General features: G+C 37.5%; 1 protein-coding gene across 2 annotated transcripts in view; it reads left to right on the top strand.

Moving 5' to 3' along the window:
* The first annotated feature begins 756 nt into the window (after positions 1-756).
* Positions 757-25,543, top strand: part of TBCD (tubulin folding cofactor D) — a 133,753-nt gene continuing 108,966 nt past the window's right edge. The window contains exons 1-11 of one of the 2 annotated variants that reach the window (XM_075518530.1): positions 757-898; positions 1,224-1,450; positions 4,890-4,940; positions 5,143-5,240; positions 5,984-6,085; positions 7,829-7,975; positions 8,837-8,892; positions 12,804-12,936; positions 21,102-21,147; positions 23,926-24,058; positions 25,220-25,362. In XM_075518530.1, coding sequence (XP_075374645.1) covers positions 1,258-1,450; positions 4,890-4,940; positions 5,143-5,240; positions 5,984-6,085; positions 7,829-7,975; positions 8,837-8,892; positions 12,804-12,936; positions 21,102-21,147; positions 23,926-24,058; positions 25,220-25,362 — 1,102 coding nt within the window. In that variant the 5' untranslated portion in view covers positions 757-898; positions 1,224-1,257. Of the gene's footprint in view, positions 899-942; positions 1,020-1,223; positions 1,451-4,889; positions 4,941-5,142; positions 5,241-5,983; positions 6,086-7,828; positions 7,976-8,836; positions 8,893-12,803; positions 12,937-21,101; positions 21,148-23,925; positions 24,059-25,219; positions 25,363-25,543 lie in introns of those variants that run through there. The other variant, XM_075518531.1, reaches the window with a different exon arrangement.

Raw genomic sequence — 25,543 nt, 5'->3', positions numbered from 1 at the left:
TGTCTACATTAGACTCCGACTTTAGTTTTCTAGCGTTGGCGATGTGTCAAGAGAGAAGTGGAGGAGAAGTGCTGTTATCTGGTAAAGTATTCAGTAGCTAGGGGGAAAGCGTGTGGGAAAAGAAGAGTGTATGGAGATGTGGTATGTCTTGGGCTGAAATATGACAAAATATCTTCCCGAGAAAGCTAACGGGAAAGAATCTGGCATGAGAGATAGTAAGTGCTATGAGGGGGCAGACATCTGTTCGAGTCTGCCCGCTTGCTTCCCTTCCCTTCCCTTCCCTTCCCTTTCCTTTTTTTCCTGTAGTTGTAGCTTTCAGCATTCAAACTTTGTTTCCAGAATTTTATGAGATTTAGATAATGAGTTACTGTATTAACCTTATAATTCAATGTTTTGGCATGGATAGGGTAAAAAATGGAGAAGGTCATGGATAACGGCGTAATCCAGTTGCCTTCCACAGGCGTTTTGCAACCTATGCAAAATGACTTGAGAGGCAAATTCGGGAGAGTTCTTCCTGGCGTGACAGACTTTCTGCGCTCGGCGGCCTAGCAGAAACGCGGGCAGAGCCTGCGCTAACCGCCCCAAGCGCCACGGCCGAGATGAAGAGGGGCGTTTCCCAGTCACTGAAGAAACGTAAGCGGCGGGCTCTCCGGTCGGGCTGATCGCAGGGCCCGCAATACGGGCCAGCTCAGCTCCTCGCCGCCGCCCCAGAGGGACCGGCCGCCTCCCCGGCCAGCCTTCCCCTCCGCCGCCCGCCCTGCCGCAGGGGGGCGGGGCCGCGCGCGGGAGCGCAGCCGTCTCTGCATCCTTTCGTCCCGCGCGGCGCCCCGTAGGAGGGAGGTTGCGGCCGGCAGCGCGCGCGGGGCCGACTCTGGGGAGCGCAGCGGCGGTTGCCAGGGTAATGCGCGCGGGAGCTCCCGGCTCGCGTCGGGGTGGGGGGCGAGGGCGTCGCTCCCCGTCGCCGGCGTCTTCGCCACCTCCGAGAGCCGCCCGCTGTGTGGGACGGCTGGGGAGGCAGGGTAGGGCTGGGCCGGGCCTCCGCTCCGCGGCGCCGGCCGGGGAGGGGCGCGGTGGGCCGCATGGCGGCGGGCGGGGCCGGGCCGGGGCTCGGCGCGAGGCGTGTGTGAGGAGCGGCTGCGGGGAGGGGTCGCCTCTGCTTCGCGTACCCTGCTCTGCGCCCAGCGGGAGGGACGGCGTGACTGACCGGCTGTTACTCTGCCCAGCTGTCACAGGAAGCGCTGACGGCCGGCCTCGGGCATGGCTTTGGGCGAGATGGATGGAGCGGGGTCGGAGCCAGAGGAAGGCAGGAATCAGGAGCCGGGTGTCATCACCACGAGAAATATCCTGGAGAGTTTCACAGAGAGTCAGGAAGTCCGGGGGCTCATCGATAACTTGAAGGGAGTCTTTGGGGATCTGGTGACTCGAGAAATGACCGTGGAAAAATTCATAGGTAAGCGCATAATCCAAAGGTAGCATGTTCTGATATTGCTTAAAGGAATTTATTATCAAAAAAGGACTAAAATGCTAATTTTGGATTAGTGATAATGCTGGAACTTTATCAACAGGTAGTTGCAATTTATTTTTTTATTCATTTTGTTCTCCAGATATATGTTCCATTACTACGCGGTATTTAACTACTGTAAATAAAACCCCAGGTCTTGGATTTAGGAAATCTGAATTCTGACCCATGTTTAGCCTCCAGTTTCCTATTCAAATGCAGGCAATAATTTAGTTAAAGTTTGTGTGTCTGTCAAAGCCATTTTTGTACCTAATTACTTGTTAAAAATCTATACGTTTTGAGCTTTAAAGTGGTAATTTCATATTTTTACTTTTATATTTCATAGGAGATATAAAGGGCAGCTGGCTCCATGCAGATCATGTAGTTGTTTCTGAGTGGAGGCAACTTGGATCTGACTTAGTAGCTGAGCTTTTGTGCCATATAATGAAAGCTGTTCTGCTTCTAGACCTCAGCTGAATATAGAAGTGGTATAATTACATGTGTGTAGCAGTGTCCTAGGTAATTAGCCCGTTATAATACACATCTGTGTATTGGATCCAATATTCTGACCAGATGATTTGCAAAAGTTAATTCAAAGTTTCATGTATTTACGAATCAAGTGGACTAGTATTTTGCAAGTATTTTTGCAAAATGCAAGAAATTGCAAAAACTAACAGTAAAAATATTGATCCAGTGTCTTTGTTTTTGACAAAAAGAAACGAGATAGGCAACCAATAAACCAGAAAACCCAAAATTTGGAAATCTGACTCTGCAGAAGTTACTCAGTAGAATTGTACTCGACTGACTTAACTGACTGTTCCATCTGAGGAGGTTAACGATGAACATGTTCAGAAAGAAGTTGCAAGAGCACTCATAGTTTTGTTGATTGTTTGGTATCACAGGTGAAATGACAGAATTTGATGGGATAGAAAAACAGTTACTGAAAAAATCTTGGTGTCTGAAAGGCCATCATCTCCTCCAACCAATCATCTTGCTGTGCCTCTCTGTCTTCCACATCATATATACTGTCTCTGTGTATTTAAATTGTATTTATGAACTTTCTGCATACATCTCCACTCTGTCACATAAGTTCTTATGAGGAAAAATTGCTTTGCTACCCATTGAAACCTGTGGCTTTTGCAGTTCTTTGAGAGCAAGTCCTTTGAAGGTAGGGGGATATTGCTATATGATAAGTATCAGAAGAGCATATAATTGCCCAGTAAATACAGTGTTAATATACTTAAAACTTATTGGCGCTGTATATCTTGTTCAATATTTGGTTATAATATTTCATGTCATAAGGTATCATTTGGTCCTTCTTGGGCAATGGGATATAACGTTAAAAACACACACACACACACACACACACACGCGATATAATGTTGAAGCTTAGGGAGTACCTTTAATCTGTATGCGGATAACGCAGTAAGGATCAGTTACAGAGGATTTTAACACAGATCTCCAAAGCATTCACAAAAACAAGTGATGCTCATTTTTTTGTGAACTGTTAGAAACAGAAGTTTGGAAGATAGTTTAATCTGCAACTACAATTTTTTGTAGGAATATTTAGGAAGCTCTTTTTTTGAAGTAATAGCATTAGAAGAACTTTTTTTTCAGTTCATTCTCTTCAGCATTTAGATTTGGGGTTTTACTTTCATTGCCAGACCATGGTCTGGGAAAAAAATTTGGCAAGATAAGGAATTTGCTGTTAAATTCCACTTCTGCTTGAGAGCTATTGGTTTGAGTGTGGATGGAATTTCTTGTATTCACTAGTTCTGTTATTTGTATGCAGTTTAAGGTATCAATAATTACAATGGGAAGTTAGTGATGATTAGGAGCTCAGGCTTCCCTCTTGATAGTAGACAGCACTATGGTATCCCAATGGAATTGTATAAGTTACTGCAAGGATACTGTTGGACTGGCTGGTGTCTTGAAAGTGGTTGTGCAGTGTCATCCTCTGGCCAACTACAGCACTGTTGAAGTTATGTCTTAAATCTAAGTGTTGATGTGACAAGTGGAGAAAGAGGATAGAGAGAAACAAATGCAGGAAAAGGAGTGGTTAAGAAGATATTTTAGTTTTCTAATTAAAAAGCTATTTTCTGACCATATATCTAAAATGACCCAGGCAATCTCCAACGCAATACTGGATCACCTGATGATCTCTTCTGAAATCCAACTTTCATTTCTGTAGCTGATTTTCATTCATTCTAGGTTTAAATTGAAACACTTTTCTTTCTAAAAACTGTGGCAAGTTGTTCTTAGTTTTTTTCAATACTCAATTTCAATTTGTATTTCCTCAAGTCAGTTCCCCAAAGGAAGATAACATATTACTGGCAGCAAGATAAAGTAAGTAATGTGAAAAGTTTAGAGGAGCACAGATAGTAATAGCAACAGTTTGTATTTGTCCAGGTTAAAATGTGTCAAGGATTCTTTGTTCTTTGGTGAATAATTTCCTGTGTTCTATTTAAAAATAAAAACCTAGCTCTGAGAATCGTGAAGAGCACCTTCACTTGCAAAGTAGTACTATGTTGGTTTTTCTTCTGCTATAGTAAGGTAGCTCAAAACAAAGAGAATAATTTTGCAATGACTGTACCCTGTTTCAGTACAGATCCTCAGTGATGGAACTACATTTTCTTGTGGTGGAAGGGAACCCATCTTTATAGATTACACCTTATAGTGGTGAAACCCAGTGTGTCCAGGGAGAATTTTCCCATGGCTGTATTAGCCTCAGGGTTGGAAAAATGTCATGCTACTAGACTCGGTGTTGAGGCATCTGTGTGTGTGTGTTTTTAAAGACAATTAGTAGTTTGACATGCTAACAAATAGAACAGTGTGTAAAAGTAAGTGGGATTCTGTACATTAATGAAGAAGATGTGAACAGCAAGGCAGAAAGGTGTAAAGCAGCATTCTGGTTGCTTTGTGCAGTGTAAGAGTGCAGTGTAAAGCTGATACACCTGGAGCAGCTACAGTCTATAGTGGTTTAACGTTCTCTGTTTGCAGAGTTCCATCAGAAATGGTGTGCTGGTAAGTTGCACTTAGGAAAGGAGAGCCACAAAGAGCTCTGCAGTGAAGGGCAGCAACAAACTGAGTGATTGCTTGTTTCATCTAGCTTGGGATTTGTCCACAGTAATTTGAGAGACTCCTGGAAGGGAGTTTATGATTTGTTATAGGTAAATGATTGCACTACAGAAGTGGACAGACTGTATTTTTACAGTTACTTCTCTGTAGGTTTCTTACTTTTTGACCTCTTTTACAGGTGGTGGCAGTACTTAGCTCAAGGATACTGAAATCTTAAGCTAAAGCTGCCTAGAATCAGGGATGTATCTCACGATTAATGCCTGTAAGAGCCTTTAATTTGAATAGCTTATTACAGATATCTTTTCCTTTTCAGGTATAATGGACAAGTACCAGGAGCAACCTCACTTGTTGGATCGCCACTTAGGTAGGAATGTCATCTTTAAAAATACTTTTTTGTGTATGTACTTGAAAATCTGTTAAACTAGAAAGTCCGTATTTACATTACAAGATTGCTGTGTTTGATATTACTTATATAATATGACTACTATCTCCCTCTTTATTATTACAAGTATGAGAAACTGTAAGCTAACTGCACGTAGTCTCAATTTTTTCTCTCATTTCATTAGAGTGGATGATGAATTCATTGTTGGATATAGTACGGGACAATGGATCTCCTCCCCCGCTAGTTCACCTGGCTTTTAAATTTCTTTACATCATTACAAAGGTAAAAACCCCCAAATTTAACATTCTGCAAGTGAAATGTGTAAATGTCAAGTATTTTCTTTGTTGTTTAAATAACTTCAAAAAAATTTCACATTTTAAAAAATAGTAAAATAAATAAATAAATGTCTAAGTAATGCAATTAAATGTTTTAAACTGTACTGTGAAAGATTAGTTCTCTTTTTTATTATTTTCATGATAGCTTATGTTACTTAATGATCCAGAACAGTAAAAATCAAGGTCTGAATGCAAAAAAGTTTGCAGGCGTTAAGATACTGAGTAACAAAACAAGAATCGTAATGTTAAAAAGAAGAGTAAAGTATGATGAAGAGTGAGATGGATTGTGGAATTTCCATCTGAGCATAAGAAAACATTTTTTGACTGTGAGGGTTGAACACTGGAATAGATTGCTCAGAGAGGTTGTGGAGTCTCCATCCCTGGAGATCCTGAATACCCTACTGGACATGGTCCTGGGCAGCCTGCTTTGGGTGACGGTGCTGTAGGAGAGTTGGACTAGGCAATATCCAGAGGTCCCTTGTTTTAAAGTTAAAGAATTATCATTCCATTAATTCTTAATGGGCTTGTAAAAATGCAAAAATTTCAAGGTATTTAAGACCTTAATTAATCTCCTTACTGTTCTTACTACATGAGGATCATATACAAGAAGCTCCTCAAAGGGTCTTTTCTTTTTCCTCAGTACTTGACGATGCCAGATGGCTTACTTAATTTTGAAACTTTCTGTTGCAGGTGAGAGGGTACAAACGTTTCCTCCCACTGTTTCCTCATGAAGTAGGTGATCTACAGCCTGTTTTGGATATGCTTGTAGACCAGAATCCAAAAGACTCTGAGGTGAGAACTTGCTGTACTTTTTGTTTAACTTTTATGTCTCATACAGAAAAAGCTGGTGAACAGTGTAAGAAAAAAAATCTAGAAAAAAGTGTATAAAGCAGCGGTACACCCTGTCAGGTGTTAACCGGACATCTCGATTTAGTATGAAAGTCATCTTGTCAGAAGAGGAATGTCTTATTGAAGGAGAGGTCTTGTGGTTTTCTTTCATGGGATAGTTCTAAGGATTTAGAAGCGATGGCAATTGAAGTGCAAGTAAAATCTTTAACCACTCTTATAAGGGAACAAATTAATTGAAACAACAGTAATAAGAAAGGCAGGAAAAGATACTGAACTTCTAAAAGGAGTAACTGGAAAATCCTTTTCCTGCTATGCATATCATTAACAGTCATGTTAATTTAGCTTGAATCATAAAAGTAAAATCACAGGAAACTGAGTATTTTAGGTTTTGTGTATTTATTCCTATTTCTTAATATAAGCAGGCTGTTTTTTAAACCTTTGGGTTTTGTCAAAGTTGTCAAAGAACTTCTGTTTTGATGAGGAAATGAAGAAGATTAGTTAATTTTCCTTGTTTAATTTCATAAAATGTTTTATTCTTCCACAACCTCCCAATATCTATCTACAGATCTGTGAGGGGGTGGTTTGTTTTTTTTTTTTTCCTTTTCTTTTGAAAGGAGGGAGGTGAAGATTGGAGAAAATTCCACAACTATAGCATGAGGCATGAATTGCTTGGATTCTTGCCTTTTGATAATATATTCCTGGGTGTGGAAAAATAACACAGGATTTCAGATTTTTTTTCTACCTGTTTGCAGTTTGAAAAACAGTGTGACACCACTTCATTATGTGTCCTGATTTAAAGTTTTATTTGTCTGGGAACGTTCTGGGCAAGAATTCTGATTCAAAAAAATATTTATTATGTTTCCTGATTTAAAGTTTTATTTGTCTGGGAACGTTCTGGGCAAGAATTCTGATTCGAAAAAATATTTAAGCAAAGAATTTTTAAGCATGGATTGAGATCATAGAATTATAGAATGTCTCGAGTTGGAAGGGACCCATAAGGATCATTGAGTCCAGCTCCAAGATACCGTAGTTCATATTCTTATATTTTTGAATAAGTAAAAATAAGAATTCCAGAAGGCTTATTAAGATAGATGAATTTTAAGAGAGATCATCATCTATTATAAGTAACAAAAATCATGGATATGAAGACAATAATTGTATTGCTGCTCTAAATTAAAATAATTTTTAAATAAACATTGTCACTTCTGACCCCTTTGCTGTTGTTGATGTAGTTATACAGCATTAAAGCTTGTAAAAGTTCCTTCTTGTCTGTCTGTTTCTCAAAACGCATCTAAGGTTGTTTCAGTAAACCCATGAAAGCAATACATAAGAAATTAGGAAGAACAGCATATTTCTGTCATATTTGTGACTGGAGGCACAAATGGGCTGAGGGAAGGAGAAAACAGGAAAATGGCAACATGCAGTTTTCCTTTGGGAAGGAAATAAACTTGTCTAGATTTCAGATTCAGAGGGGAGGGTCCATTAATTCTGTTACAGTTTTCCTGTTTGGAATCTCTTGTAGTTCTGTCTCCTTTGGTGTTTCAGAGCATTCAGGTTCGGAGTTTTTTCTTCATCATCTTACTTTGAAAGTTCCTTGGAGCTAGTGGATAGTTTGTGCTCCAGGCACTTTGTTGGAATATGTTCCAGAAAATGGAGTGCATATTTTGTTTTACCATTCTTTTCCAGACTTGGGAAACTCGTTATATGCTTTTATTATGGCTCTCCATGATATGTTTGATTCCTTTTGATCTGGCCCGTTTTGATGGAAATATTCTTTCTGAGGAAGGGCATGCTCGTATGCCAACAATGGATCGCATACTTAAAATAGCAAAAGTAAGTATAATACATCTTGTGATTCTTTCAAAACTGTGATACCTTTCTTAGGCTTAATCTTTCAATATGTAATAAATTATTGTCTTTTCAGAATATTATTTAAACCCGTATTTTCTGTATCTAATCTGTAAAGAATTTCTCCATGGTTTTGGAATCTTCAGTTATGTTCTTTGCTGCTTTAGTGTCAGATGAGACTGGTACTTGTTTTCCCTGAAGTAATAAACTACCTTATTTTATGACTATCTGGTATGAATGCATGCCTTTGAATGTTAACAGCTTTTAGTGTTTGAAAATACTAGTTAGCTTTTTCTGAAAGCCAAGTTTGATGATTTATATAGGAAATTTAGTGTTCGATGAGTAACGTTGATTCAGTAACTACGCATGTAGTTACCAGTAACTACGCATGCAGAATTTTCAACAAAGGTAATAAAGCTTTGCTAGTCGTAAACCAAAGTGGCTAACTTGTTGTTGCTTTAAGATAAAAGTAAACAAGAACCCCCTCCCCACAAATACCTGAACAGCTTATGCTTTTGACACTTGCAGCACTTAAGTGTCTTATCACTTGTAGGCATGTAGTAGCACAAATATGACTGTAAGTTAAGGTTTCAGTAAAGGTAAACTTGCTTTAGAAGATGCTAGGAGGGAGACTTTGTTGTCTGATATGATTTGTTAAATGGGAAATTTAATTTTTTACGATCTTAAGCTCAGTTTGTAATCATAATAATTACATAATAAATGTAATCATAATAATGTTTGTAATCATAGGTATTAAGTAGTATGTTCATGTACAAAGTTGTTATGTAGTTGTTATTAAATATACATGTATGAATTCTTTTACAGTTAGTTTTCTTTTACCTTTAGTGTTACTTGGTTGTCAGTGATAAGGCTCGAGATGCAGCTGCTGTACTCGTTTCAAAGTAAGTCTCTTTTGTGCTTCTTGGCAGAAGGGAAAAAAGCTAGCTCCCGTTTCTTCTGCCATTTTTTAGTCTGACATGCTACTAATGACAGCGTTGGGAGGACTGAAAGTTGCCAGCTGTATGTGGGATGTTAAACTTGCTCGAATCGATCCAATAGTGTGTTTATTATTGGAACTGCTGTGTTTTCTTCTGCTTACTAGAGGAGCAGGTGTGTATCACAAGTGATACCGCTAACAGGATACTGTTCAAATTGCCTTCTAGGGCCTGTGCTACAGCGTTTCAGAAAGATACAGTTACTCTGTGTTGCTGCTGATTTTTGCAGTGTGTTGCATGGTAAATAGAGTATTGGTATCTGATATTACTGGCTTGATGTTTCCTAGAAGTACTTACGTTACGTAAAAGGACATAGCAATGTCAGAATTTTTTTTCTTAATATCCCTCTTGTCACTTTTTTCATTCTCTTATCTAGAAAAGAATGCTTCTGTTTTCTTAGTTTTATTGTTGTCAAATAATTCATCAAATGGAACAGGTGTAGGATAATGGAACTTTCTAAATCCCATTGTTTTCCACAGTTGGTGTTCAGACACGGAACAGTTCATGACAGAGGTGCAGTTGTTCTGACATTTTTTTGCATCGCTTCAGTAATACTGATGCTAGGGTTGTTTATAAATTTGAAATAATGAACTTCGGTATCTCTTCTTTCCTCTCCTAGTGCATTAGTGGAGCTTGGTTTCATCTGTGCATATGAAAATAAATTACAAAGACCATAAACTGTGATAGTACACACGTATCTCTATTGCAGTATATATCGCAGTACATTCCCAATATATTCTAGTGGAAGAGGGCTTTAGTCAGCCCAGTTTGTCGTTTGGTGGTTCTTGTCTTTTTCCTCTCTCTAAAGTAAGCAGACCCTCAGAACCTTCGGGCTGGGGCCCACGCTCTCCACGCTGCCCACGCTAGGGGGCTCTGCCGGCAAGGTTTTGCCAGCAGCTGCAGGAGCCGAGGCGCTGTAGGGTGAGCGAGGTGCAGTGGTGACAGTGGATGTGGGTAGCTAGTCTGAACAATAAAATCTGTGTTAACGTTTTTCTCTGGACTGAGAGACACAAAACTTGTGGGATTAATTGTATCAAAATAGTTGTTAAATGTAACATTTAGTAGAGCAGATGCTAACTGTCTTTTTGGGAAATAACTGTACATATACTTATTTTAAATTTATTCTGAACTTCAGTCACAGGACTCAATGCTTTAGAACTTTGTATTTAGTGAATATAATGCTACAGTTCTGAATCTGATGACAAAACCAACATTTTTTTGTTTTAGAACTGACAGTGTCATGCAGAAAATTCATGAAGGAGTTGAGACTAGAATCATAGTTCTCTGCTGATTAGTCCTATGCTTTTCTGATTTACTGTGAAATATTTCAGAGCAAAACTTAAGTGAATGCATGAATCATTTGAATAGTCTTTAATAAATAATCTTGTCTGTTACATACTTTTTTCCATGTGACAGAACGTAGGTTTGTCTCCTTATCCTAATTAGTTTTTGCAGTCATTTTGGAAGTGATAATTGGAAGTTGCTTTTCTAGGATTTTTATCTATCTGCGTTGGTAATCTGTCTTGTCACGAGACAGATTCTGTCTGACAGAAGCAGAGGATTTGAGGTGAAAGTGTGGTGTAGAGTGAATTATTCTTGAGCATTCATATGTGCCTGGATGTGCCCTTTGTCTTCTTCACTTCCTAAAAACCCAGAAAATAACCCGAGTCAACCAACTGTGACAGACTCTTGAAGGTACATCCAGTATTTGGAATCCTTCTCAAGTAAGGATGACAGTAATTTAAAAAGATTCTTTCATCACATTATACAAATTGAATTTGCACTTCATTAGCACTCCAGGGTATCTGTATAAATAAATTACTAGTGGAAGCATATATATAGTCATGTGATTGATTACAGCATTACATTCAGCAAAACTTTGTGTTCATGCAGTGCTCATCCCCAGATTTCAGAGGGATTTCATAAGTGCCTTGCATCCTAATGCAGGGTACTATGCAGGCATGTTATTAGTAGTTGTCTTATGTTCTCTTCACCTCCATTTTATTGGCTGAATTAATTTTTATTAAAAGTATATATTCATAACAAATAAGATGATAGAATACATTAAGCAGGTTCTAGTACCAGCTGCATCAAGGTGTGTAAGACTGTAATGGGAGCAAAATACTATTTAGTGTACTTACAATCATTTAGTTTACTATGAAAACACCATTTTCAAGATAGCCTAATGATTAAAACACTTCACTGGAATTAGAAGATCTGGGTCCAAGGCCTTTTGGCCTTGGTGCACTTTAATTCACTGCGTTCACATCCCAAAACAGTTCTTTAATGAGCGGGCATAGTTATTCTGAGATGAGATCACTGTTTCATCTTACTGAAGTTAGACTGTTAGGTAGGCAGGAATACAAAAGTCCTAGGATGGACACAGAGATAAGATACAGGAGTCTTAACTCTGCAACATGCTGAGTAGGAAACTCCTTGGGGAGGAAGCAGAAGTCTGGGTTCTGGTTCCTGCTCTAACGAGTCTATGAGTTTCAAGTGACGTTTAGAAACATCAGGATCCAAGACTTCCTGTTTTCCAAAGTAATTTGCTTTTCATAGGGCAAAGGAGCTGGAATTTGTTTCATTAATTCTCTTTTCTGTCCGCTCAGTGACCTGGTTGCAGTAGGAGGAGATGAGGCTTATCCCTGCCTTGCTTCTAGTCTGGAGGTTAGGGCACTCCTTTGAGAAATGAAGATTTAAACTCCTTTGGGCTGAGAGAGGGTCTAGGAACCAGTTCATCGACTTTACAGGTTACTTCTGTTACTTGCGCTATTGTGCAAAAGAAGGCTTTGTCCTTGCTGCTCTGTTATAAAACAAACTACCCCCCCCTCAACTAACCCTTCCCCCAAATCCTCACTGTTCTATTGCTGAACACAGTAGATACTGACTTTGAAGACAATTCAAGTGATCACGTGTCTGCTCACTGTGTTCTTGTGTTCTCTGTATTTAATATTCCCTGTTAGTTAGCTCTTGGTGCAGTTCCCCATTTAATTTGTAGGTGTATAAAGTAAGCAGATCCAGGCTCTGCATACATCCTTCTTTAAGCGCTATGAATTGTACTTCATGGGCTTTCCCATGTACCTTGTTTCCTTTGACTGCATTGAGAACAAAGTTTCTTAATTTAGTCTGAATCACTGCTGGAACAGGACCCTAATTTTTAGGTGCTAAGAATACTAAATTAACTAACTGAAGCAGATGCCCTAACTGTAGCTTGGCTGGCACTGCTGGCACAGTAGTTTAACCATGATGAACCTCTTTCACCCTCTGAAAGATAGGTGCAAATGCATTTCTTGACCCAGCCAGTGTGTTAAATAACAGGTGTTTGACCTTTTCAAATATCTGAAACAACAAATATAGTACTGATGATTACCCTTTATGGGCCTGGATGATAACAGTGCAGTATGGACCAACTGTTGATTTACACCAGTTTTCAGATTTGCAGAATAGCTGTTCTTGGTGAGAATGGTGGAGAATCCTCATATTTGTTTCAGCTTTTTGCTGATTCTCATGTAAATAATTTTTATGTGGGACCTTTGGAAGGTTTGTTGCTTTACAATTAAGATCCGAAATCTCTAGAATCCAAGTTTATATGTTGGTTTGAAGTGAAAGTGAAATGCTGGGTCAGAGACTTTCTCAGAAACAGAGGGGCTAACCATGCGATGGTTTGGAGTGTTCCCACCCTCAGCGATTTAGGAAAATATCCATTGGAGAATTGCTCTTAGGAACTGCAACTAGTTTGGATAGCAGGAAAAATTATTTTTCACTGAGAGTCATAAAGTTAGTAACTGCAGCGTTTTGTTTTTTTTTTTCTCTGACAGGTTTATTGTCCGCCCTGATGTCAGGCAAAAAAGGATGGCAGACTTCTTGGACTGGACACTTTCAATGTTATCTAAATCCTCCTTCCAGACCATGGAGGGGACTGTTGTTGTGAATGGCATGCTCCAGGCCCTGGTAAATACTTTTTTTCCTTTAAAAGAGAGATGATTGTATTTATGATTATATGGTACTGCTATGGTAGACATTTAATAGCAAATGCACAGAGAGGTTCCTGTTTATTAAAAAAGGGTAAGATAATATACAGCTAGAATTTCCTCCACAAGAGTTTTGAAGATGTAACTTCCCGTGTATGTGTATTTTCTTTAAGTATTCTTGTTGTCACCAAATGAAAGTGAAGTTACCAGTGTAGGTACTGATAAATAACTCTCAAAAATGCTTTTAAATATCTGATTGTTTATTAATAGTCATTTCATAATTCATTTTGGGTTGCTTGTTTTTGGTTTGTTGTTGGGTGGGGTTTTTTTTTTGCTTTGAACAAAACCTTTGAAATAAATTAAATAATTGGAACTGTACAAAATGAAGAGGTTGGGCTTCTGATATAGTAGTGGTCCCTCCTAGACTTTTCAGAACTGGTAACCAAAATACAAGTGATTCTTGAAAGTTGTATCCATTCTTCTTCAACTAAAATATTGTTCTCAATAGTTCTAATAAGACATACTAAACTTGTTAGACAGTGTCCTTGAGTAGTCTGAAAAAGTGCACTATTTCCTGTGGCTTTGCTTGGTAATCTGAACAAGTTTTTCGTTTAATGCTCCTTACCTTATGAAGCAACAATATTTTATGACTCAAAGACCTGAATTCTTAGTTTGGGTTTTAAAATTTATATACTATGCATGGGAAAAAATCTGTAATAACTGAACCACTACTATATGATAGCACTCCTCTTGTATGTTCTAAGAATATCTTTTTATAAAAACTCTCTTGTAGTTTTACACCCTTAAAAGTGTTAGGGTGCATTTTGAAATACTTGAATAACAGTTCTGGTATCTCTTCCAGTTTTGATGTCCGAATATATTTGGGTAGAATGGAGGAGTTTGTGTGGGTGGAGTTGTTCCTTCGTGTTTATGTTGTTGACCAAAGTCGAGGTAGCACAAGCAAAGTCAGATGACATGCTCTTGTACAGTCTTTGTACAGGTTTAAGGATTTGCTGGTGTTTGTACGAGTTTCTATAATTTGCATAATTTTGCAGCTCTTTTTAAATAATTGCTATGAGGACTTGTATGCAGTATGTTACTGAACATCAAAGCAAAGTTCTGGAACAAGTGTGTGGTGTGTATTTTTTTTTTTTTTTTCTCTAGCAGCTTTTCCAAATCAGAAGATACAAGAAACAATCTATATTTAGAATAACTTAGGACTTGCTGCTTAAGCAGGAGGAAGCATTATTTGTATGCATTGCAGTATATTTCAAAAGACAGAATGATGTTTCATCATTTTATTGTCAGATCTGGAAAGGGAGACTGACTGTTTGCCATTCTAGGTGCATGATGAGACCTGTAGGATGTATAATACATTAGTGTTTTGTCATAATTCCTTTGAGTTTGGCTTTGGCTCTATCCACCTGTTCATTAGTGCATACTAAGCGAAACAGGTGAATACTTAACAAGTAGAATCGAAACTAGAATGTGATACAATATACCTGGAAGCAGAAGCCTGCCTTCTTGCATTTATATGATTTTTTTCTTCCTCTCTGGGATAGGAGAAAGTATTTATCAGGCCAGTTTTATTTGTGTCCTACAGCTCATAATTCCTGTCCAGTTGGTAGGTATGATCAGACTGACTTTTTAAAGCCTTTTCTTGCATTTAGTCTTCAATTTTTAATTTCAGTTACTACAATGTAAGCATGAATTATCTCATTAGTGAATAAAGGTTTTCAGAATGATACATATGCAGGTATGTGTGTACGCAGACATGCTTAAGTGGAGTAGGAAATATTTACTTCGAGAGTTGAATATTAAGAATTTTGTAACACACTTGTAACAATAGCATGTTGTTAATCTGAAAATATCAGCTGAAAGTAAAAGCAGTGTAAATAAGTAAACCTTTTCTCTTAAACATACAAGATTCTAACAGTCTGTACAGAATCATAATAAGTAATTGCTAAGTGTGTAAAGCAGAACACATCCTCATGAGGGACAACTAAAACTGGTGTCAACAAGCTTCAGAATTCTTTGCCCTTGGATTCCTCCAGCAATTTGTTACTCTAAGGGTCAAACTGTAGTTGCCTGGGCATTTCTCTCTGAACAAGCAAGAGAAAAAAGACCATTTTTCAGTTTCCGGTCAGTACAGCAAGGCAGGTTTCGGGAATGTAACCCACCAGGGTGGGGATAAAAAGTCTTTCTCTCTCTTCATCAGATCAATTTAGGGTAGCCCCTAACAGGGAGGACTTCAGTTGGATTATGATATTATGCTGCTTATGGTCTGCATTTAGGAAATAGATTGTAGTGAGACTGGCATGGCAAAACTGTTTTAAAAAGATGTGAAACTCTTGCATTTCAATGAACTGAAACTGCAAGTTAGGTATGCAATGAGTAGTTCAACGTTGCTGCACTTTGATCTGCCTCTTCGTGGCCTTAAGTCTTGGTGATTAGGTATGCTACTGTTTAATCTAACTCAGCATTATGTGTGGAACAAGTACTACTGTTTCATGATTCTTGTTGAAACACGCAGCCTGCATTACACATTTTAATTCCACTGATGCTTTTTTCTTTTTTTTTTTTACACCTGTCGTCAGTAATATATCATTTCACAACAGGTGTGCACTAGCAGGAATGGTTGCTTGCAGTACTTCAGATTCAGTTTTTAAAACTGCCCTCTTGTTGAAACTAACATTGCAGTATTGAATTAAATTCACTTTTGTGCTTGGATACTTTGTATATTTGAAGGATTATAAATCCTTCAAATGTGGATTAATAAGAAATTGCTACATTTTTATAACATTTGTTTACTTGAAGGAAACTTCTAACCTGTTTCAAGGATCTGCATTTTAAATTCTCTTGGTCTGGAGGTTTGCTTTTAAGCCTGCCATTATATCAAACAGCTTTTTAGTTATTGCTGCAGGGTGTAGCACTCCCAGTTCTTGCGTGACAGAGATGTCATCATGTTGAGGTAGCCTTGGGCATTGAAACTTATTAAACCTTATTTGTTTTATAAGTGATTCAGTATACAAGTGTGAGTAATAATTAAAAAAAATAAAACGCCCTACACAGTGATCTGATGAAACTCGAGAGTCTTAAGAACAGGGCATTTCCCTGAGCTGTCTCTAATGCAAAAGTTATTTAGCAATAGCTACATGCTTATGTAAATTTTGCTCCAGGGAAGAAAGAACTCTCTAACTCTATTCTTTCAGACCCAGAGGCACAAAAATAGAATATTTCCAAATAGAATGTTTCCCAAGTCTCTATATTTTTGGCATTCTCAAAGAATTAGCCATGCTAGGATTGTCTATTGGCGTTATTTTTTTAAAAAGGTGTTGTTGCTTAGTGGTTTGGTGATAAAGGTGTACAAAAAGCAGTGTTAATATAAGGAGAAGAAAAAAATTCTTATGTCTGCAGATATCAAGGGCACTGGCCTCTTTCTGGTAATACTGTATCTCCTCTCTTTTTCAGTGGCACAGAGTATTCTAATGTGGCCTTATCTGATACTTCTGAGTTTTTTCCTTCTCACAAGAAGTATTGTTGGTTTGTTCAAGGTTCAGAAGTTCTGTTATCATAAGATTGTTTCTTTTTCCTATTAGAATATAGTGCTGTCTCAAGCTGCTAATTTTTTTTTTTCTTCCAAGTATTTCAAATCTGTGATTTTGGGTAGTCTTGTTAAGATGCAACGGAACTATTCTGTTAGCTCTCCATGTGTTAGTCTAAACTTTTCAGGCTTTCAACTGATAAATAACTAAGATCTTATGAAAACTGAACTCCTTTTGCCACCCATTTAACTGGGCTCTGTATTGATGTTTGTCAGCCTAATTACCATGTTGATATGAAGACATTATCAATACCCTGACAAATACGTGGCCTACAGAAGGAGTACTACATGTGTTGAAGAGATAGTAAGAACAAGGGCTTTAACTAATCTTTTCTGCCATTAGCTGCACATATAATTTATTACATATTCTCTACTTTCAAGCAAACTTACTATTCTGACAGCATGTCCTCCCTCACCTTGTTTACCTCCCTGCATCTGGCCTGGGGGCAGGGATGGCTGATAGCTTTCCCTGGACCTGGGTGTTGTGTGACTACTAGGGGGTGCTCCAGAGTAATGAAAGATATCATTTTCTTCTCTTCCCACAGAGGCTGAAATTATCCTCCCAATCCTTGACTTGGCTGGTTACAACCAGAGGGTACATTCAGACTTGTGTCTCCTGCTCGGCAGGAAGATATACTTGCTACCAAACACTCAGGCCACCCTTAATGGTGATTTGTATAGCTTGGGGAACATGTCCTGGAGATGATCCTGAGTGATATATCTCATGAAGGTCGGGCCTAAAGTGGGTTATGCAGACAATTGGAAGGTGTGGTGTGTTTCTTCTGTGATTACTAAGAAACTAGGTTTTGTTTGCCTTGCACCATGCTATTTCTAAAGCAAAACCAGACTTGACAGTCGTCATTGCTTGCACACCACTGATTTTCTCTAATTTGTAGGTGGCTTAATTATTTATAAGAGAGGGAGTCACATACTTTTCAACAGTTCAACAGGTTGGGTAAGTTGGTGTATGCTGTATGTCCTCATTAAAGTGAAGAGACCATGGCGTAACTTTGATTGCCTGGATACTCCAATAGACAGGCTCCTTACTTTCAGTATTGTTAGTTGCTGGCACTAAAATGTCTATGCAGGTGGCAAACCAAGCTTATTAATTATTTTGTTTGTATCAGATTTTTTTAAATGGTGTGCCTTGGATGTTTTTCTTCCTTCAAGGCAGGAAGTTTAAGCTGAGTATTGTAATGCTGATTCATCCTTTTTTCTATATGTTTTTTTTTTTCTGTTCATGCATCATGTATTTTTCTTTTTAGTATAACCCCTGTAAGCTCTAGGTTTGCCAGATTTTTCTGAGACAGTAACTTTGCCTTACATGCATGACTGTAGCACATGCCAGAAGACCAGAAGAAAATACATACCCTTCCCTCCCACCCCCTAAACGCCAACATCGGTTAAAGTGCTCTTTTATTTTCCCTGGAAAATATATCTAGTAAGCTCAAAAGTTTGGGAGATTTGGGCTTGTGAATGCTTCTGCATGCTTTGACTCATAAAGAAGTAATGAAAACTTCTTTTCTTGACATTTCTACAATGAGAAAAAAACCCTATACACTGGATTTCCTTCTGTGTTGAATATCTGAAGAGTAGTTCTCAACAGTTTGGTTATTACCTATTTACTTCTATAAAAATTGGGGTTTTTTTGTAAAAATGGCTGTTAAACTTTTCTCTGATACAGAGAAATACCTGATGTATCAATTAGTGAAAGACCAATAATCTGATAGAGTGTTATATCTGACCTGCAATGTACATTAGAGGGTGCAAACAGAACTCTTTTTCCTTTCAGACATTTGGCATTTTCAGCTGTGTTTATTCCAAAGTCAGTAGGTAACATATTCTATTGAACAAAAAACATGTGAATAAGTAGTCCCTTTTTTTTTTAAGTTTAGTTATTAATTTAAACACAGTAGCTGTGGTGTTCTTTGGTTAATTTTTATTTCCCCTAAAAACTTGCATTGATAAAATAAAATCCCTTAATCCATATCTCGATTTACAGCAGTTGCTATGATGATTTTAACATCTGGAAGTATATTGTAAGTTCTTGCAGTATTTTGTTTGAGAATAGATGTTCTGTCTTGAAAGCGAGATATGAAAAGAGTTTGTTGTTTAAGTGTGTAGCGAAACTGTGGTAGAGAAACAATGTATGTTTCACTTTTTTGTTCAGAAAATAATAGCAATGGTTGTGAAATGCAATCTATCAAGTTCACTATTCTAAATTGACTCATAGGTCTGTGAGGCTGTTTTCTTACTTTTTTTTAGAAAAGCATTAAGAAAATTCTTGTACAGTATTTGAAGAGTTTTCTCATTTCCTGCTTGTGTGTTTGTTAATTTCTTCCCTCATCTTGCTTAGAGGTGATACCTTCTAGTTATGTTTTTCCTGAGGAGTCAGAACTGAATTCAGAGTTGGCCTTGAGGATGTGAAAACTCAGGGAGAAACTTGTAGAAGGGTGCCAGAATTTAGGAACTATGTAAGACTGAAAATGTGTAGATGTTCTAAGGATTCTGTTTCAGCTTCACAGGAGCTCCCAGACAGTATGCTGAGAAGTGCGAGGGTAGACATCCAAATGCATTTGTCCAGGCGCATTCCCAAGGCTACATTAGAAAGCTTTTTCTTTACATTATCACTACTTCAGGAATTATACTGTGTTTTGTTTGAGTATGCTTGACTATAATCCTAACAATTTGATGCAGCCCATGTGTGCCTTAAAAACAGTATCTGCTCTTAATTGGGCTTTTATACAGAAAGGAGAAGTAATTGTGAAGATAAGGTGCTGCAGAAATGCTGAGGTATCTCCTAGCATCCGCTACAAACTTGCTAACCATGCGAAGAAACCATCTGATAGGTTTTTAAAGCAGAACACAGGCACAAAGTAATGAAGAAATGAGGTTTTGCGTGTTTCAGCAAAGAGGTAGAAAAATTTTAGAGGCGCTCTAGATTTGTTAATTATACCAAAGATTTGCAGATTTTCTGTCAACTTTTATTTTCTGTAGGCTTTTTAATACAAGCAGAGTATTGTTGTATGTTAGTGGGCAAAATATTTTTTTTTTTTTTTGACTGTTATGGTATATTGATAAAAGCTATGCTCTATTTATGCCATTTGTGTTGGTAGTTATATCTGTTAGCAGTTCTTCTGGGCCTGAAGTAGTTCTGTAGCATTTCTGCTTCGTAAATGTAGGTTTTAAAGGATGCCTTACAATTGCCTAGTTACTCGTGAAAACATTAAAAGTCTTAAATCATTCAATATATATTATCAAATTCCCCTATATAGCTTGTAGTAGAGCTGATCAGAAGTGCTAATTTAGGTTCCTAAAATGCAATTTAGTAGCAAAACAAATAGAATGGGTACATAGCCTAAAGGTGTTTTTATTGCCTTTGTTGCTCTTAACCACACCTGCAGTACGGGAGGCATGTGTGTATTTGCTATGTGTGAGAAAGTACATATTTTTAAGGTCAGTCTGTTCTTGTTTAACTCCTAGGCATATTTATTGAGGAAGATTTTTCTTCTGGAGAACAACAAAGCAAGGAAAAATAAGTGACTGAACTCAGTAGTTTTGGTGCATACTAAGTGAACTTTACACGTGTAACATGTTTTTGTCAGGTGTTAATAGTCCATTTGTCTCACTGGAGTGCTGGGGCTTAATCTTACTGGGATATGTAATTGTATATAAAATTATTTCAGAAGCTCTTTGCTTCTTTAAATCCCTCGGCACAGGAATTAAAGTTTGCCTGTTACAGGTGTATTTGTATAGCAGGCTTGCAGTCAGAGATTTCTGAAGCTGGTTTTGTTTAGTTTAATATGGAGTTCTCAAAAGCTGTTGGAGAAATAGGGTAAAGTACTCAGCAGTTTAGCCTGTACTGCGTCCTGTCTGTCAGTGTGTGGTTGCTACTAATAACTAAGCTTGCTCACATGTGTCCACCTGTCCTACTTCTTAGCAGTGACCGAAGTGTTGGTGTGTACTGTGTGCTGTGTCGTCTAAATCATAAGCAAGGCTTGTTCAGTTTGGAGACATTCATCGTCAGGCAGTCCCAAACAGGATATAGAGTTCCCCTAGTTCTTCTGGCTTTATTCATGTTCTACATATTCTGCTTCACTTTTTAGAGGTTCAAAGCAACATGAGCTCTGTGAGATAATAGGTGCCGTGGTTGCACCTGCACTGAGCTCGTGTGACCAAGCACTGAGCTGGATGGTTCAGAGAGCTGAGCTGGCTAAAAACTAGTGGCTTTTTTTTTTCTTTCTTTCTTTTTTTTTTTTTCATTCTCTCAAGTGTTTTTTGGCCAACTCAGCTCTCTGGGTTGGCTGCCTGTGTGATTGTATGGATGGCGGGGAGGACTGGGCTACAGTATCCTTGACTTGCATTGACTTACAAAGAAGTAAAACTGCACCCTGAGACTCTTTTTCTTTTACGCTATTTAAATTAGTAAACACTACAGATTATTGCAAGAACATTAAAAAGACTTTTAGAACTACATTCTTGATATATTGTGCTTTAGAATCTCTATATTCTCATGTCTATTTTCCCTGTTTTAATTGTAGGCACAGTTATTTAAACATGGCAAAAGAGAAGATTGTTTACCATATGGTAAGTTTGTAATATCCTGATTTTTGTTTTTAAAACCATTCCAATAAAAAAAGGAAAGAGAGATTAAACTGATAACAAGTAGTGCTGTAAAGAGTGAAATCAACAGGGAAGTTATAAAGCATGCAAAACGAGCGGGGGAAAAAAGAAGAGATGACAAAGTGAGGGAGGAGCAGATGCAGCTGGGGAATGTTATGTTGGAACAGCTCATCAAAGAATTTGGCAGGTGATCACCTTGGCCATTGCTATAATACAGGAGCTGAACACAACATATAAACCATGAGATGTGGAAAATATTTTTAAAAATTTGTTAGAACATAAACTGGTTTTATACATATTACTGCTGAAAATTTTGTAGAAAATCTTAAAGTTTTAACATAAGCACGGGATTTCGGAAAAAAACAAGTTTAAAGAACCTGCTGTGTACAGGACCCAGCTGGAATCATGTCGTGATACTGTTGAAATGAAAGTTTTTAGTGAAAAGTGATTATAGTGGATGCAATTAGGGATAGGCACATACCTGAAAGGACAGCACAGAAGTTTCTGAACAGTGTAGCTGCATGTTGGAATTATATTAATCTCATGGTGAATCCTGGAATATGGTCAGAACTGACTGCAAAATACTAGCTTGTTTTTTATTGAGAGCAGTAAAGAGAGGTAGGGAAAGGTGACGGCTAATTACAGAACACTACAAAAGACCTTGCCAGTTTTGTGAAGCTTATCAAAGCACCACAAATGTGGTTTGTGCTATTCACGGGAACCAAGCAATGATGTAAACACACTTTAGAATGCTTATAATTTCACTTAATGGAATTATTTTGACTTCCAAGAAGAAACTTTGTAGATCTAGTGCTGGAAACAGTTTCGTTCTCCCAGTTAATAATTCTGAGATGCAGACACTTCCTTACAAACTGCCTGAGATATGGGTAAAGATAGAGATAAGATAGTGAAGACAAGCAGAATGGAATGACGGATATACTGTACAGCTGGTCAGGAACAAACAGAAAATATTGAGGTACATCATTGCATAGAAATAGCAGACAGCACTGCAGAAGCTTAAAGAGTAATAAGACTGCCAGATAAGCAGAATAGTACACAGGATAGATAAAATACGGTATAACACAAAATTACGTGATTTAAAAGATGTAACTGTACAATACAATAGTCATAATCGATATGAAAAGAAGATATTTGGCTCACAACATTAACCCAGCTGGTAAAATTAGATGTTTTGGCCTATGGCATATAGAAAGAATATTAACTAGCTATGAGTCTGGTAATAAGAGAAAAATCAGAGGCATACCAATGTATAAATTTACCATAGAAAAGAGAGAATGTTCACAACTAAGAAGTAAATATTGAAGCAGCAGGAACTGTTGGGGATAAGAAAATGTGAGAGAAAAAAATATCAAAAATTTCTAATTATTACAGGTTATAACAGATCTGAGGATCAAATAGGAAAAAAATAGACAAATGTCAAAGGAAGATACTGTTTGAAATCTTTTGCAACATAGAACTTGATTTAAAAATAAGCACTAGTCCTGAAGCCATTTGCATGGGTCTATAGATGTTTTAGTGATTCAAGAGTTGGGAAGACTTGGAAGAGGCTTATATTTATATATATTCTTAATTTTTTCCTTATCTGTGAATATTGATGTTTCTGCAGTCTCTTCCTCCTAAACCATTAGTCTCTCTAGCTTTTACAACTGCAAAAAAATCCAGGTTGCTGGAAGGTATTGAAGTAATAGTCATTCCTGGCTTTACCATTTTGTCTGATGTATTATTTTATTAGTATTTTAGTATGTCAGGATAAATCATAAGACTTTTTTAAAAACTGAGAAGATTTTTAAGTCACGTCCTACGATTTCTCAGACTTTGAAACAATAGTTATATCTTTGATCTCTTAGTATTTGGAAAACCTTGATATAAGACTGGAGTAAGAGGTTGCAGAGTATTTTGCCAGTATGATTCCATATTTGCAGTGCTTATAGCAGGAATGATAGGTCCTTCAGAGCCCAAGTTGTTAGTCTCTATTAACAAATGATCAGCCTTGAAAACAGTCATTAATTGTTTCAGGCTGAAAATGCAAAAAGACTATTTTATTTGTAACAGGAATGTTTTCATTGTGAAAATTTTGGATCCTAGAACCTCATACTCATTAATCCAAGATCCTCCTTTTGTCTATGTTTTTTTTACTTTGCTGGACAAATAACTTTATTACCTTTGTGCCCAAATGAAAGGTTTTGTTGCTGATTCTTTACACATACACAATATTTCTCATGTCTAAACGTTTATGGACATTCATTGTCATGAAAATTCCTGTGCCAGAGGAGTTAAGTTGGTGCTGCCTGAAAATAGTAAATGAAGAAAGGGAACTGTTTCTTAGTATGCAGAATCTGGCTGCAGAGTAAATGAATTAGGTTTTTCTGACTCCTGGTTCTGTTAGACTACTGAAAATTTTTAGACCCTGAAAGATACTTGAATGTGTTACTTCCAGTGAGAATTAGAGGCATAAATACTCTCAGAATCTAGATTCATTATAATTTTCATAGTCAAAAGTAATCCTTAAAGCAATCCTTCCTGTTTGGTAGGTGAAGGATATTACCACTATTTGATCAGCGTCAAAGCTACTACAAAGTAGGTAATAAGGCATTTGCATTTCAGTAATACCTTTAAAAATCTAAATCTTCTAAAGAACTTTCAAAACTTTACAAAATTTTCTTACTGAGATTTTTTTTTTTTAAAAATCAGTTTTTCTAGCATGTTTATTTTCTTTTACAGCTGCTACTGTACTTGAGTGTCTTGATAACTGCAAGCTGTCAGAAAGTAATCAGATGGTTCTTCGCAAGCTAGGGATGAAACTTGTTCAACGACTTGGGCTGACATTTGTGAAACCGAAGGTAGCAAAATGGAGGTTAGTTTAAAGCTGAAACAGTTTAAAAAAATAAATCCAAAAGCACTCAAAAAACTTAAAAATACATAAATCCATACATTTGACTACTGGCCTTCTGCCCTCCTGACCTCTCCCAAAAGAGAAAGAAAGAAATCCCTGTTTTATTTGGGAATGAACACATTCTTCATTTGCACTATTTGGAAAAAGTAGATTTCTTCCACTGTATTTAGTTTCCTGTAATTTTTTTCAGTTTTGGTATAGTAAACTAGTGCTGTGACAAGCCAAATCTTTTGACTTTTTATATTGCATGTTACACAAGCAGAAGCCTGTTCCTATATAATGCATAACTTGGTAAAGATGGGAAGACAGTGACCTTTGTTACTGAAGTTGATTTAGTACAATTTTGTAAGAGTGAACATAACTTTTTCCATTACATAGTTCTACCCTGATTCGATAGAAAGTTCACAGGGGAAAAGTGGTTTGCAATCCCACTTTCGTTTTGCATATTAGTCAGGTTTTGGTGTCTGGTTTTACTTATTGCCAGAGGGCAAACTCTTTTTTAGATTTCTCGCACTGATATTTTAAAATTGCAGGCTCCCTTGGTGACTATTTTTATTGTATTTCTTTTACCAACTTTTGAGAACATCCTTAGGCATAGAAAATTCTTTTTAGGTGGGGAGTGTACCTTGCCCAATGGCAAAACTCAGTTTAGCATGTAAAGTATATCTTTTGTAAGAATGTATCTACACCACAGGCTAAGTATCTGAGCACAGCTTGGTCAGAAAGTACTAAGCTAGCTTTAACATTTAAAAAACAATTTTTAATAAGTTGATTTTATTTATTTATTTATTTAGGTTTTGGAGAGGTTTTTAGGGCATGGGAATTTTGCCTCTTTATTGTCAGCAGTGGAAAGTAGGTTATTCTGAAACAGGAAAGGGAGAGATAATGAAAAAGAACCATTTAAATAGTCTAGCTCTTCTCACCTTGGAAAAGAGACAACTGGGTCAGGAGGAAGGAAAATGGGATACTTTTCCCTTTCCTTTAAAGCAACCACTAAATAACTGGAGAGCTGTTCACTGAGAGGTGTAGTAACTTGACAAGCAGGCTTTATGACAGTATGTACCTATTTCAGTTGGAACTTAAATCAGAAAAATAAATTAACTGTGTCTGTTTCTTGTGCAGATACCAGCGTGGCTGTCGATCTCTGGCTGCCAATCTGCAAGCTCAGGGTTCAGTTGTGCAGAAACAAATGATAACAGTTGCTGCTAACAAAGCTGACGATGAAGAGGAATATGACATTCCAGGAGAGATTGAAAATGTTGTAGGTGTGTTAAAACTGGACAGAAATTATTGTAATGCCTGCAAATTAAATGTATATTGGAAAACAACCTGCTTAGGGCTAAGAAACTCATGTGGGTATCTGTGCTAATGTGAACAATTGGAAAGACTATAAAATTTCAGTCTATGCAACTGATTAAAATATACTATATTTTTGTCAAATTATTT

The sequence above is a fragment of the Mycteria americana genome, chromosome 16 (genome assembly GCF_035582795.1).
Source record: "Mycteria americana isolate JAX WOST 10 ecotype Jacksonville Zoo and Gardens chromosome 16, USCA_MyAme_1.0, whole genome shotgun sequence".
In the NCBI taxonomy this organism is placed as follows: domain Eukaryota; kingdom Metazoa; phylum Chordata; class Aves; order Ciconiiformes; family Ciconiidae; genus Mycteria; species Mycteria americana.
Note: the sequence above shows the minus strand (reverse complement) of the source record. Positions and strands in the feature narration are given on the sequence as shown.